Source organism: Uloborus diversus, chromosome 4 (genome assembly GCF_026930045.1).
Source record: "Uloborus diversus isolate 005 chromosome 4, Udiv.v.3.1, whole genome shotgun sequence".
Lineage (NCBI taxonomy): Eukaryota > Metazoa > Arthropoda > Arachnida > Araneae > Uloboridae > Uloborus > Uloborus diversus.
Genome location: NC_072734.1, coordinates 146,802,734 through 146,818,188, shown reverse-complemented (window position 1 = coordinate 146,818,188; position 15,455 = coordinate 146,802,734). Strand labels below are relative to the sequence as shown.

General features: G+C 33.7%; 1 protein-coding gene across 1 annotated transcript; it reads left to right on the top strand.

The window, feature by feature from the left end:
- The first annotated feature begins 1,457 nt into the window (after nt 1-1,457).
- On the top strand, nt 1,458-14,641 carry LOC129219771 (astacin-like metalloprotease toxin 5). Its single transcript, XM_054854069.1, has 6 exons — nt 1,458-1,616; nt 9,728-9,798; nt 10,913-10,988; nt 12,192-12,306; nt 13,319-13,497; nt 14,360-14,641. The coding sequence occupies exons 1-6, from the start codon at nt 1,499-1,501 to the stop codon at nt 14,578-14,580; spliced, it is 780 nt and encodes a 259-aa protein (XP_054710044.1). The 5' UTR covers nt 1,458-1,498; the 3' UTR covers nt 14,581-14,641.
- The last annotated feature ends 814 nt before the right edge of the window (nt 14,642-15,455 follow it).

Sequence of the window (15,455 nt, the reverse complement as noted above, 5' to 3'; positions counted from 1 at the left end):
CTATGTCGGCTAGCTTATTAGCCGATAGCTAGCTAGTCGGCATTAATGTTGTTCTACTGCCTCATGTTCACTTGTTCTGTGGTACTGTGGCAATAAATTCGTTTTCATGGATGGCAATAGAACATGTCATTAACAGTCGCCGTCCAGGAGTGTCTAGGTCACTCAAAATATTCAACCCATCGGTTAGCCAGCACGTTCTATAGATCTGAATCATGCTGAAAATTTTTGGATGCTTTGGGGAGCAGTCTTGCTGGTCGACAACGCCCTCCAATAAGCAAGGACACCCTTATCTGAAACTGAAAAAAGAATGGGATGAATTATACCAGCACACACACACACAGCTGCTGGATAACAATGTGTAAAACGTCATATGACGTGTGGAAGCTTGCATCGCTCTCCATGGTAGCCATGTCCCATACTGACATCTAACGCCGGAACGCCTGGGGGAAAATAATTAATGGGTAATGACATGGTAATTACATTTATTCACTTTTACGTAATCAGCCCAAAATGACCGTTTCGTCCTTTAAGCACTTCTCAACGCCTTCTGGATTTCAGAGCACGATAAATTATCGTCATTACAATGTTCTAGAGTTCTGGAATTAGTTTATTTCACTTGGTATCGAATTACACTTACTTATTTACGTGCTATGTAGCCCATTCAAATCCGTCCTTAGCAATTGTCCACCAGTGTATAACAATGCAAATTAAATCAATGGCTCTGATTTCTGTTCACTCTGTATGAATCCAATGAATATGTAATATGTACCAAAAGTTTCATTAAGATAAATTTTAATAGTTTGGTTTTAGAACATAGAAAAAAAAAATTGATTTACCTTCACTTTTCCCCATCTGACCCGTAAGTTTTTTAGTGAATTAATAAGGTTTCAATTTTCTAGAATCATTTATGATGTAATAATTTTGTACTATCTTCAATCTATAAAATGTACTGATTTTAATATAGTTAGTCTGCAACTCGTGAGTTCGAAAATTATACCCATTGTTAGTTAAAAAGCAATGGATGTGTATTTTTTGGAGATGAAAATTAAACAAAAGAATCGCAAACAGCAAATTACTTTTTCGTTATATCAGAGTTTCAAAGAAGCAGAATAACCAGTTAATGCTAAAAACGCTCGCAATAAGCGAGATCGTGTTAAAAAGGACAAGTTGCAATTTTCCTGTTTACATTAAAATAAAAGTTTAGTATAATTAGATAAAAGCGAGAGAAAAGACAAGGCAAAAGAAACAACATGTGGCAACTTAATCAGAAATTAAACAAACCTTCATTGTTTTTCTAAAGATAAGCAAAGAGTTCAACATCAAAAGATTATCCAGAAAAGACAACACCAACTCAAACTTGACTCGTTATTGTTAACAGCATATGGTGAGTTTTCCCGAAAGGATTATGTTTTTGAAGATGATCTGAGATAAGATGCAGACTTTTTAAGCTCGTCAGATGAGTCTAGCTACAATTCGCAGACACAGAGAGTCCTAAAGGATGTACGCTTTTGCTCTTCTTTTTTTGGTTGCCGGAGCTATCGCAGCTCCGCCTTTGCCAACAGGTCCGAACGGTGTCTTGATTAACAAGGATGCACCATTAAGTGATGCTGAAAGAGGTATGACTCGATTAACGTTCATGTAAATAATGTTCTGTGAGCTGTTTTATATCTTGTGTATGAAATCTCAATCCTGTTAAGGAGCAAAATTAGGAGGAAAAAAAGCTTTTCTTTTGACAAATTTTCCAATAAGAGAAACAAGTATTCTGCCGTGTGCAGGTAAACGGCTCTATCTGTAGAAATGAATTTTTAAGAAATTTGAAGAAATGGAAATCTTGGAATTAGGCGTTTTTTTCCTCGCGCCTTTTTTAATTTTAGCGCAAACCAAATAAGCAAGCTTTCACAATTAAGCTAAGGTACAATAGATGACAAAAAAAAAAAAAAAAAAAAAAAAAATGCAGTTAGTGCCCTTTACCTGCTCACGGCACTATTACTGTCTGTCGTTCAAGAGAAAAGCTCCCGATACAATATCAAAATTGTGCCTGCAAAAAATTTAGTGAAGTTGATACAAAATGTGCAAAAATGGTGCATTTAGTTTTCCATTCTTTTAAACGCTCCTTAGAAAGCTAGGATTCACCTCGTGGCCATAGTGGCAGACTGGCACAGATTTTTTTTTCTCGCGAACGACACACAGTAGTTTTATAAGAACAAAGTAATATAAGAAAATTATAGTTATAGTTATTTCAAAATCTTAGTACCCTTTACTTACTTAGTACTTTACTTAGTATAGTGATTAAAATGGGGGAATTATAGTGAGATACGGGTCCTCGCTGCGTGCCGGTCACAAAACTTCACTTTAAAGTCATGAACAAGTCGTAGTAACTTATGAATGTCAGTCCGTGGTAATATTGCCAAAAAGGTAAAAACCGGGCGTATTCCCGAAAGAAAACCGGAATTTTTGGGAAAGAAATTTCGAAAATTCTTGGTATTTTCAAGAAAAACACTTTGTTTACATTTTAACCTTTTTCCTACAAGATTTCAAAATTTAAATGCTTTTTGCTGATGTAAATGTTATTGTAAATTATACCAAATGGACTATTCAGCTGCATTTATCTGACTTTTTTTCTTTTATTTGTTTGTAAATTAAATATTCAACTGATTGATTGATTTGAATGTTTTATACTTTTAACAACGCTACTATCTGTAATTAAACATTTACATAATTTATTTGTGCATTTAGCACTATTTAATAATAACACTCAGTTAAGTCATATCCTTCATAATTCTGCGAAATTAAATTTCCTGGTTCATTCCCGAAGCTTAAAAACAGGGTTTTTTTTTGCACCTCTAGTCCGCGGCGATATCACTCGGTGTCATTTCACTGACGTCTTCCTAATGTTAGAAAATAACCGGATTACATACCGATATTTGCAGCGATGTCACAGTATGAAACATCTCACAACCATGTCACAACGTGACTCATGACGTCACTTTGTGACTCTGATCATTGTGACTCGGAGAGATGTCTTTGTAACTTAATCGTTTTGATTGTGCTGCCAAGGTATGAAAGTGCATCCATTCTTCAGGCATGATGGTGCGTTGGGACAAAACTAAATCAATAGGAAGTAAAACATTTCTCTTTGTGGGAAAGGAAAAAGTAGGGGAAATCAGCTTTACTAAAGCAGAATTTGCAAAAATATTGCATGTAACTTTTAAGAAATATATTTAGTTATTAACATTTTTTTTTCGTATACACTGGTCCTTTGGTTGGAAAAAAAAATTACATCCAATAAGGTTTGACATTTATAATAACCTCTAGTTTCTCAATGCATAACTAGATCATTATTTACTTATTTTTATTTTTAAGCATTCGGATCATTATTAGAATTGTTCAGATTTTAAGGATGTTATTCTATTTTAAATATTGCGAAATAAATTGCATCGTTTATAAGGAACTATTTATTTTTTTAAAGAAAAAGTACCCTTCATAAATAAGAAAGCATCTTGGTTATTCTCTCCCTATAATGTACACTTAAATATTCATAGAAAGTCAATATTCTTCATATTTTATATTTTACTACGAAATACTTAATACATCTATTTTTTACGGAAGTTTAAAGAAATAAAACGAATTTTCATTTTGCGAAAGTGAGACGAATTTCAATTAGTATTAAAAATGGATAAAGAATACGCACCCTTTATAAAACACAATTAGAAAAAAAAAAACAAGTTTCATACTAAAGTGAATAATTTGAAATTTTGAAGAATTATTGCTGGAAAATTTCATGGCAAAGTCGGCAGACATGTGAAATATGAACTGAAATTCTACTTGAATCATCACAAAAACTTTTCAGTACAACTTTGATAAAAATTTATTTAATCTAAAATCATAAAACACTAAACACTATCTCAACTTGAAGAAACTTAAAAAAAAAAAAAAAAAAAAAAACCATGCCATGCAGGCATTTTATTACAAATCGTTATTACGTGCACCTAACCGAGAGTAGCACTGGAAAAGATCGAAGGGAAGAAATAATCGCTTCAACGAGCAGAAGGAACATTACCAAGAATACAAGAATATTACTTTATTTACACTAGTATTTTACATTTAGTATTGGATTCCGTAATACACATATATTTAATTTAAAACATACATACATATACATGGTGATTATAATTAAAGTTCCACTTTTAAAACGCTGTAAAAATAAAACCACTGGTCAGAATGACGTCAAACTTCAACGGAATATTATCGAAGAAGGGGGGAACTTGATGGCAGAAGAAAATAAATAGTTAAAATTTTTAGCAACAGATGGCGCTGTAAGCATCATAATTTAATAGTGGTAGACTACAAACGACAAATAAATGATAAAATATTACCTAAGGTGTAAACTATACGTAAAAACACCGTACTACTTAGAGTGCACGAGGGTACAGGTGTGATACTGTTAGTTAAGTAAGCCCATCCAACAGGGCAAGGTCATATCACATCGGATCGGAAAAATCGGTTTTTAATTGTCATGAGGCCAAAAACCACATGAAAAGCATCAGTAAAAATTAAATCGGTCTTTATTTTCGTGAGACTGGCGCAAAAGATGTTCAGTATGATGTACCCCGTTTTCTGTTAGAAGTTAAAATCGAAAAACAGCATGTTCTACGACTGATTGAAGTGTTTCCGGGTCACGTTTAGAATGCATGCCTTCAGCTCAGCAAAGTTTGCAATCGGAGCACTGAAAACAACAGCTTTCAGATAGCCCCATATCCAGAAGTCACACGGGTTAAGATCAGGTGATCGGGACGGCCAGGTTTTTCATTGAGACAGTCATAGTGAACTTCTCAGATGTGAAATGAGGGGAAAAAACGTGTATTTGGCGTTTTTGTAACCACTTCAATGAGTCGTGCGCAGGTGTTTTAATTTACATATTCTGACACTTGCAGCGCCATCTATTGCTAAAAATTCCAACTAGTTTTTTTTTCTGCCATACGTTTTCCCCCTTCTTCGATAACATTCCGTTAAAATTTAAGGTCATTTTGACCTGTGGTTTTATTTTTACAGCGTTTTGAAAGTGGAACTTTAATTATAATCACCCTGTATATTATATTATGCTGGTAATATACTTAAATTATGTATTTTTAAATTTATTTTGGATTGCTTTGTGCTCTAAATGCATTATGTTTTAAGAGTAAAATTGCTAAATACAAAAAAAAAAAAAAAAAAAAAAACTATTCGGGTACCTTCAAAGAAATATTGCAACTGAACTTAAGTTAATTTGGAAGCAAGGAAAAGACATTAAACATATTAGTTAGTCTTTATAATTTAATTTCCGATTGAAAAATGATGAAGACAAAATATGAATTAAAACATGTTATTACCTTATGTGGATCTTCAAAGATTATTTCCAAACTAATAAATTAGAAGGAAGCTTTAAAAAGAAAAGCATAAAAATGTGACATCATACAACTTTTCCGGCCTTACTGCTACCACTAATCTAACTACTAATTTGCATTTCATATCAAAAACCTTAAAAGCAATCGTAAATATGAAATAAAACCTCGTAATATTTATTCGCACATATCAGAAGCATTCAAAAATGAATGAATTAACTGAAAGCTTTGTAAGAAACTTATCAAAAACTAATATGAATCACTCTTAGTCTATATTAACTTAATTTCCATTTGAAAAATCGGAAAGAACGTAGCAAATAGGAAATATGAAATAAAATCTCGTGTTTGCACTTTTCTATCAAACTGTGCAGACGCATTGTGCTAGTCAATATTTGCCGAAAAGACAGAACGTCGTAGCTAAGAGATTATATTTGCTCAAACTTCACAGCAGAAGAAAAATTTAATGACGAATTTTATAAACAAGACAAATTACTTTTCCTGATTTTATTCAAGCTATCTCTAATACCGAAAAAAGATTATTTTAAGCACAAGACATTTGAAGGGTTTATATTTAATGTGTTCATGCCATTATATTTCCAAAGTAATATTTTATGTGAATAAAATATCATCACGAAGAATTGCGTGAAAGTACTGATCATTTAAGCTTTCAATTGTAGGAAAAATAAATTAGAAATTGTATTTGCAGAAAAGGTTTTTCTCAAATAATCAATTTATTTGGGGATTTTTCTAGTGTATGCGGTACAGGTTATGAGCTTATTACCTATCTTCGAATGGAAATAGTCAAACGTAGACAAACAGTGGTTGAAACTTTCCAACTTCAAAACGTTTGAATGGTAGAGCACGTTTTTTCAATGTTCGATAGCTCTTCAATAGTACTGTAAAATATTTTTCGAAACGATGGGAGAAGAGATCTCTATGGTGATTGAAACCTCCGTTCAGTCAGAGGAAGGGAATCTAAGAATAATACTAATAACAGAAATAGGTGCCTTACAGAAAACCTAACTTAGCGTAAAAATAAGACATATTCGTAGCCAAATATAATGAAGTAGTCGTATGACTTGCCTATGGCCAATATTCTGAGTACATGGCGACAAAATGTCCATTGTTTCCACGTATTGTTTCATGCTTTCTTGGAAACAGGAAATGCACAGCAGTAAAACAATATATCGTCGCCTTAGAGCAACACTAAGACATCTAATCACAGGAATAACCCAAAGTTGTCCTACTGTTACTCATAGGCGACGATATATATATATTTCGGCTTTGCCGATATCGGCAAAACAAAACTATTATTGACTAAAATGAGGTGACCGATCCGTAGTTTCAACTATCGAAACGCTTAATTGGAATGACATCGTAAAATGACATTTGGGGAAATACGGATGAGAAAGACTTCCCGGTATGGTGATTTTGGCAACATTAGGAAACTGGTGCAAAGTAAAGGTAACAAGGCGAGTTAACAATAGTCTTAGCACCATGCTCAGGTAAAACGTTTTATTTAAACATTCCGTCGAGTAAAAAGGTGAGACCACAAGAAACTATTAAACGTTCCAGTAAAATTCAAAATAATTCGTCGAATAAATTAATAATAATAATAATAAAAGCACTAAACATTCCGTTTAAATGTAAAATAATCCTCCAACTCCGTTGTTAATCGCCAAGTGATTACGTTAGAAACACCCTGCCGGAAACTCATCAAGCTTTTGACACTCTTAAATAAGGGAATACAGCAGCTAGCAGATGTTCTGAGTGGTTTGGCTAGTTTATAATTTATATAATAATTTTCCTGACCCAGGCATCTGCATGTGCATGAAACTTATATTTTTGCATTATGTTTTAGTTATTCCCTTTACCAGAAAACCATTCGTTTCCTTCAGTTTCTAGCACACCTTACTATCTTTGTTAAAATATTTCATTTTGTCATTTTTTCCACGAATCTTATGCTTTAAAAAATCTCTATAATATTTAATATTAACTCACTAAATGAATTTTTAAAAAAATGTATGAACATTTTCAAAACTTTCGAAAATTGCCAAGAAATTCATACTAGTTTGTCAGTAGTATTTATCTTTTCTGTGAATAGTTCTTGACCATCCGAATAGAATTCGTATATTCCTTACGGACAGTTTAATTTTTGTGTTACTGATGCACACGGAATTATTATACATTTCTTACTGATAGTTTACCTTTTTGTGCTACTGATGCACAGGAAGTTATTACACATTCCTAATTGAAAATTTAATTATTTTATAAATTATTATTCATTTTATAATTTTCTTCTTTTTACTTTCTTCTATATCTAATATATAGAAGAAAGTATTGGATTCGTGCAAATTTTCGAATTTCGAATTTTGACGGATTCGAACGTTTTGAGGTGTGCTGAGTCCATTTCGACTATTTTTGGAAAATGTCTGTCTGTCTGTGTGTGTGTATGTATGTGTGTGTGTATGTATGTGTGTGTATGTATGTGTGTGTGTATGTATGTGTGTGTGTATGTGTGTGTGTGTCACGTCTGTGTGTGACCAGTTTTTTGTGGCCTCTCTACAGCAAAAACTACTGCATGAAATTGAACGAAATTTGGTACACATATGTGCCCCTATGTGAACTTGTGCCCATTGGTTTTTGGCGCGAATTCCTCCAAGGGGGGTGGAGCAATGGGACGTTTTTTGAGTTACGCGTGATTGCTATTCCTCAGGAAGTAACAGGCGGAATCAAACAAAATTTGGTCCATATGTTGCCAGTAACAGGAACAGGTGCTGATTCAATTTCGGTGTCAATAACTCAAACGGGGGTTGAGCTATATAACGTTTTTTGTCGTCAATTGTGACTGCTGTATCTCAAGAAAAAATGAACGGAATGAAGGAAAAATTTATCTGCAAGTAGCTCTTAGTGGGTATAAAAGCTGATTTTATTTTGGTGTCAACAGCTAAAAAGCGGGTAGCGCAATCGCCCGTTCTTTTTTTCCATTGTGAGTGCCCTATCTCAAGAAGTAATGCTACGTTCTGGTTGAAATTTGGAATATATGTGAATCCATATGTAAACAGGCTTTGGTTCAATTTTGACACCAATCGCTCCAAGGTATTTTTTTTTTTTTTTTTTTTGCGAATAAAAATAGCTTTATTAATGCAACAATAAGAAAGATAAATCTTAATAGATTATCGTCTGCGTATTTCTCGTGATTTTAATTGTATGGAAATGATCGGAAATATTATCTGAATGATTTAAAATTTTTAACTGTTGCCATCTTATGTTTGTTAACAAATAAAATATTTGTAATTAATTCAAGCAAGGCTTTTAAAATAACTTTCAATTTTCGCTCTTTGCTTTGCTTTTGCAATAATTCAGACATTGAGATGTTCGTCAAGTTTTTGCATGAGTAATTTTGTTTTTGTTGGGAATATTGCTTCCTCGTCAAGCATGGGGAGGGATCAGAAAAAAAAAAAAAGAAAAATATAGAAGAAAGTTTCGTGATGGCCACAACATACTAGTTTTTATCGTATTATTTCCACCTATCTTATCTTTTCTATCGCTTGAGTTAAAAAGGTAAATAAATAAAAAAATAAAACATTCATTTAGGGATTTTATTCATACCTATTGCAAAATGTACGCTATCGCAAGCAGACGCCATCTAATGCGTTTTATAATGCAAGAGTGAAGAGCGCATCAGACAAAAAATTACTTTATTAAAAAATAGTTTTTACTAGTAAAAGCTTTAATTATTTTTTCTGTATATGAAAAAAACGCTCACCTGCTCCTTTATTTTCTGGAAGTTATTGCGGCAGCATTATTGCTAAAATTATCTGAAGATTTAGATGAAAATCAAAATGTTTTAATATTAATTGAAAATATTGTTTCACAAAAAAAAAAAAATTATTATGTGTCTGTTTTACATCTAAAAAAGGTAAAATACAGAAAAAGTACAAAAATGTACGATTTTGTCAAAAAACTCATTATACGTGTTTTTATTTCTTATTTGAGTCTACTCAACACATATAGCAATTGCTTTCTCTAATGTATAGAATAGTTTTTGCCCTCTTCATATTAGAAGGATCAGATCAACAAATTGTTGAAAATGGCACTGAATCTTCACCAAAAGTACAATAAAATATCGAAAATCTATTGAAGCCTTTTAATTTATAAACGTAGTTTTCTTAATTCAGACGAGAAACTGTTCTTACAATGCTTCCGAGGGAAACAAAACTGTGAGTTGATAATTGAAGATGTTTTGTTCCAAAGAATTTTTTAAAATGGCTGAATTCAGCGCATAGTTTTAGCTATGAGGTGGTGAAGCAAAAGCGTGCTTTATTGTTATTTTTCTTTTACAGCTCAAGCTGATCGAGCTCTCCACAGCCCGGATCTTTTTGAAGGTGACATCTTGGGTCTTGACCCGCAAGTGGTAAGAATGGAGTAAAAGAAAAAATGATTTATTGTTCAAAAATGTTGTTGGATATTTTTGGGCAACAGCAATTTGGTTGCCTTACATCTGTGACTTGTTTTTGACTAACCTGTCACCCCTGAGTCCGAAAATGATCTCAGTTTTGTTCTATCACGTCAAGTTTTTAGCTAACATGGCTCATAGTGTTCCATTAATGAAATATAGTACATTTTGAAGAATTAAAAAAAAATGATTAAAAATAGAACAAAATCACCGATTTTTTTAAAATAAGCATCGATTACATTGCACACACAATGAAAAAAAAAAACCTTTTTATGTTACTGTTGCCCACGGAAGTGTTATAGGGATGCCTCAATTGCCAAATCGATTAACTTCACTTTAAAAAAATCCTCATTTCTGCTTTAATAATGCTTTATTTCTGCTTTATTCTGCTTTATTTCTGCTTAATGCTTAGCATGTGAATTTATATTAAAGTTTTGCTTCAGTACATTTCTGACCATGTGATGGCAGAAAATGTAACACGAGGGCCTATTTACTCCTATGGATAATACGATCTTCTTCATAACTTTTCTCTACTTTTTGTTTTATGGAGTCAACAGATTTGGCAAAAAGTGAGGCATCCGTATATTCCTTACGGATAGTTTACTTTTTGTGTTACTGATGCACACGGAATTATTATACATTTCTTATTGATAGTTTACATTTTTGTGCTTCTGATGCACAGGGAGTTATTATACATTCCTAATTGAAAATTTAATTTTTTGCCTTGAAAATGAAGTCAATTAAAAATGTTCACAAGTAATTACAATAAAATTACTAAGAAAACCCATTTTATTTCAATTTAAAACGGTTCGTGCCCGCCAATAGGAGAGTACAAATGCTTCCTGTGATGCTCGTTCTGGCACGGAAAGTGATTATGGTCAGATAAGAAGTAGAGAAAAATCCTGACGTAGAAGAAGAAAACTGAGTACATTTTTGAATTCAGTATGCGTATTTTACTCTAAAACAGTTCAAAAACTGAAGTCAACAGAAATAATGTTACGAACTCTCTTCCCTATAATGCAATCTGCTAGTTCGAAAGTTTATATTAAAATACTTGATGCTTTATTTGTAGGACAGAAATGCAATCAGCAATGAAAATATGAGGTGGACCGGCAAGACTATCCCTTACGTCATTGACAACTCTCTTGGTGAGTAATATCTACCCATATTAACGGTTATTTCTGACAGAAAAATGAAATATCGCTTATTTGTTAAGGAAAGGGAAGAAATGAGTTGAACATCGCTTTATTATGTTAGACCCACCCAGTTGAATTGTATTCAACAGAAGAAAAAATCCTTGAAGCCTTTGAGGCATGGAGTCTTTTTCTGAAGTTGTCAGTTTTTGGTTTTCTTTTCCAGGCAACTGCCACATTGGCGTCAACAATTATTTAAAAGTAAAAATAAATTAAAAAAAAAAAAAAAAAAAAAAAAAAAAACGGTGACCTCAGACGAGAAACCACCATGTGTCAATGGGTTAATTTTTTTGGAAGCAGACTCATCACTACTACGACTGCTTCTAATTATAAAAAGTAGTACTCCAGTCTTAAGTTTAATACTTTATCCATTCACAAGCTGGTCAGTGGTAAGTTTTTCTACTTGCTCTAAAAGTGAAACAAGCACGAGCAAGATTTAAGAAAAAGGAAAGAGTAATCAACTCACGCGTTTTTAAAATTACATTGAACGATACAGGCAAGGAGTAAAGAGCGCTGCGTGTGTTTTTTTCTCAAATGAAGATATAAGCACCATCTTACTCATATCCTATTCAGTTACATAAAACACAAAGCTTTTCATAACAAATTTCCATTTTAAGAACCCACAAATGAAAATCCAGTAGTTCAAATCATTCTAGAAGGAAAACTCTTATCTCACATCCAGGCTCTTGCTTTTGCGACTTAGCGCCCTTCAACGAGATAAAGATTTATAAACTAAAAAAAATAGTATGCAATCATAAGATTTCAGATCTCTAAGTAAAAAATATGTTTTTTTCCTCTTCATTTACAAGAAGGATCCCAAAACATACACTCACATATTTTAAAGTTCATCATCTGTCGTTAAACAAAGGTGTGAAAATGTCAATTTAGAAGTTTTTTTTGGATTTTCTCCATAATTTAGCTTTATTTCGCTTAGAATCACGTGAGCTCTCATCTAAGACGGAAATACTAATGGCTAAGTTTGTTCTTCTAGTTTTAAAAGGTCTTCATGAACATCGTAAAAAAAAAGGAAATGTTAATTCATTCACAGCTCCAGTGTGATATGCAAAAGCCTCTACACGCCTCTAAAGAAATTACTGATTCGTTGAAATTCTAATGTAAAATGCCTACAGTGTGTAATATTTTTATGTCCTATTTCAGGAAATTATGCCAATCTGATCAAACAAGGTATGCAACAGTACCACGATCATACATGTGTACGTTTCGTTCCAAGAAGCAATCAAAGAAACTACGTCCGAATCTTCTATGGACAAGGGTGAGTAATTATCATTAAACAATTAGTTTTCGTGAATTTATCAATTTGTATATAAGCATCTAAATAAATCGATCGTAATATCTTGGTTTTTTTTTATTCGAAGCAGTTGCAAGTAGCTTCTTTAATTACATCATTCCTATGACTCTCTAATGCATAGATTTCCTCTTATGATTGTCTCACGATAGGTTTACTATTACATTGTTTCCCATATTAAGACTTTTTTTTACAAATGCCATCGGTTTAACTTTTGGCAAAGAAAATCATATTTTCTTGAGTTTATGGTCAAGAAGATAAATCAAGATTTTATCAGTTATTAGTGAAATTTAATTAAAAACCCTTATTATGTTTCAGATGTCTTTTTATTTTAACCTATGATTCTTTTAACTATAATTTTGATCAGTAGAAATGAAATTGCCGAGGAGAAAAAAAAAAAAAACGCTATTCTTTCTTTTATTATCCTGTATTTCAAGAAATAAGTGGAATAGAGATTTGGTATGCAACATTACAATCCAGGCGATTTGAATAATCAACGAATGTACTATCAGATCAACGAATGTACTGTCCATAATTTAATAGTTACTGATACAAATGCAAACGAATCGGAAAACTACTCAACATTCATTTAGGGCGAGTAAAATGGAAAACCAGGCAATTTTTTTTTTTTTTTTGTGTGACTACAATACTTTTACTTTATAAATGCCCCTGTCCATTGGAAACACAAGACACTCTAGAACCGGTATTTTTAAAGATAAGATTCATTGCTTTCGATTTCTATGTTGTCTTAAAGAATGTGGTTTAAAGAAAAAAAAAACTAAGTGCAGAGGAATCTTTTAAATCATTCGTGACCACTTTACAGGAACTTACTTTTACAATTCTTCATCTCCTCTACAAGTATAATATCGGACTTTTCGATACTAACAGTATCTATACTTCTATCAGCTATATCGGGACACTTCTAGACATGCGCATGGTTCTTGTGCTGAATTTTTTTTTTTTTTTTTTTTTTTTATAGATGCTACTCCATGGTGGGAATGCAGAACTATGGCGAACAGGCTCTGTCTCTTGGAAACGGATGCCTGCACGTCGGCACCGTCATTCACGAACTTGGCCACGCTCTGGGATTCTGGCACGAGCAGAACAGATCGGACAGAGATAACTACCTTATCATCTACTGGAATAACATTCAAAACGGTAATTTGTAGCTTTGTGCCGTTTTAAAAGACTTTGGAAATATATTTTCTGGCGCATAACCTTACCTATCAGAAATTCTTGGAGAACAAGCATAAAATGTCGAGGGCAAAAAAGTGGGCAAAAAGTGTCGAGGGGAAGAGTATGGAGTTTGGGAGCATTTTGGGAGCAAGTTTACAGCATTGTGTTCTCGAATATGATTAAAAACCTGGAAGAGAGAAGGAAACCCCTTTATCATCAATTTAAATTAAATCAATTATTTTGGCATAGTCATTTTATTTCCAAATCATGAAGCATGGGTTACTACTGGCAGTTTCTAACAGACGGTGATACAGTAACATAGTAGCACTTTTTTAACTGTTTTAATGTCAAAATTCTCCTGTTCATTCACTCTGTTAAAACTGCCGGTTGCATATATGGCAGCTTTTAGGCTGCAACGTTGTAGCACCAGCAGCACCCCCTTAAGGGTGCCATGGTAGCCTTAAGGATGCTGAAGGGAGCCAAATGGCACCCTGCACCCTTAGAGGTAACGTATGGTGTCACACGGAGCCAAATGGCACCTTTAAGGTTGTGCTGCTAGTGCTACAACGTTTCACCCGAAAAAATGCGATATGCAAACCGCAGTTTTAACACTGTTTGATATAGTTTTGTACATTTTTATACATTTAAAACATTTATCCTTTAAACGACGTAAAAGAACGTAGTATGGTGTCCACACAATGGTTTTTGCAAACGTTTACATAGGGGAGTATTTTTTATATGTTGGCAATGTAATAAAGCTTTAGGGGGGCGGCATTTGGGATGGGAACAAAAGGAACTGCCTAAACATTTAGCCTAAAATAAAATATTATTCTTGTAATTGCAGGCATGGGTACTCAATTCTACCTGATGAAGCCACACGAAAATATTCTATACAACAACTTTGATTACCACTCTATCATGATTTACGGAAACTACGCGTTCTCCTACGACGGACGATCTGCAACCATGGTAGCCAAGAACAACCAGAGGCTCTACGAACCGTATGATAAGAATGGCATGACATGGAGTGATGTCCACAGAGTCAACAAGATGTACAACTGCTAGATAGAGCATTTTTGCTCGTCCAAGACATAAACCTTTAAATAAAAAGCCTTTCGTGCACGCAGATGATATGCATTTTTTACTACTCTGTCTGGCGTTTTTTTTTTTTTTTTGAGCAATCACGATTGCTTATTGTTCTCACTTGACTGTTTTTGGCGTGCTATCATTTTCTTTTCCCACCGCCACCCTCCGCACCATCAGACGTCGATCGGCTCTTCACGATGCTGCTTCTATAGCGAAACCCGTCTCCAGGATGCATCCATGTCCTACGCACACGCGCATACATACACAACTACACACACAAGCGTGCACATACACCTACACACATACACAAACACATACACACACAAATATATACACACATGCATACATACAGACACCTACACATACACACACAAAAACATACACACACACATACACACAACGACCCACACATTCATGCCTGGACACAGACACAAACACATATGCCTACACACACTTACACATACCCCCCCACACACACTCACATTCATACACACAACTACCCACACACTTATGCCAGAACACAGACACAAACACACATGCCTACACACAAATACACATACTCCCTACACAGAAACCCCTACACACAAACACACATATCCCCCACACACAAACACACACGCCTACATACACACTCGTGATTGCGAAAAACATAATTTGAATTCAAAATGTCAAAATTCGAATTAATTTTTCTTTTTTTTCTTTTTTTTTTTTTTAAGGGTGAACAGTGGGCTAGTGGAACAAAGATCCAGTGGAACAAGGAGATACTACATGCTGAACAATATAGTTTTATTAATTGTTTCGAAAATTCATTTTGGTAGCAGTTATAATTTTACTTTTATCAACAAAAATCAACC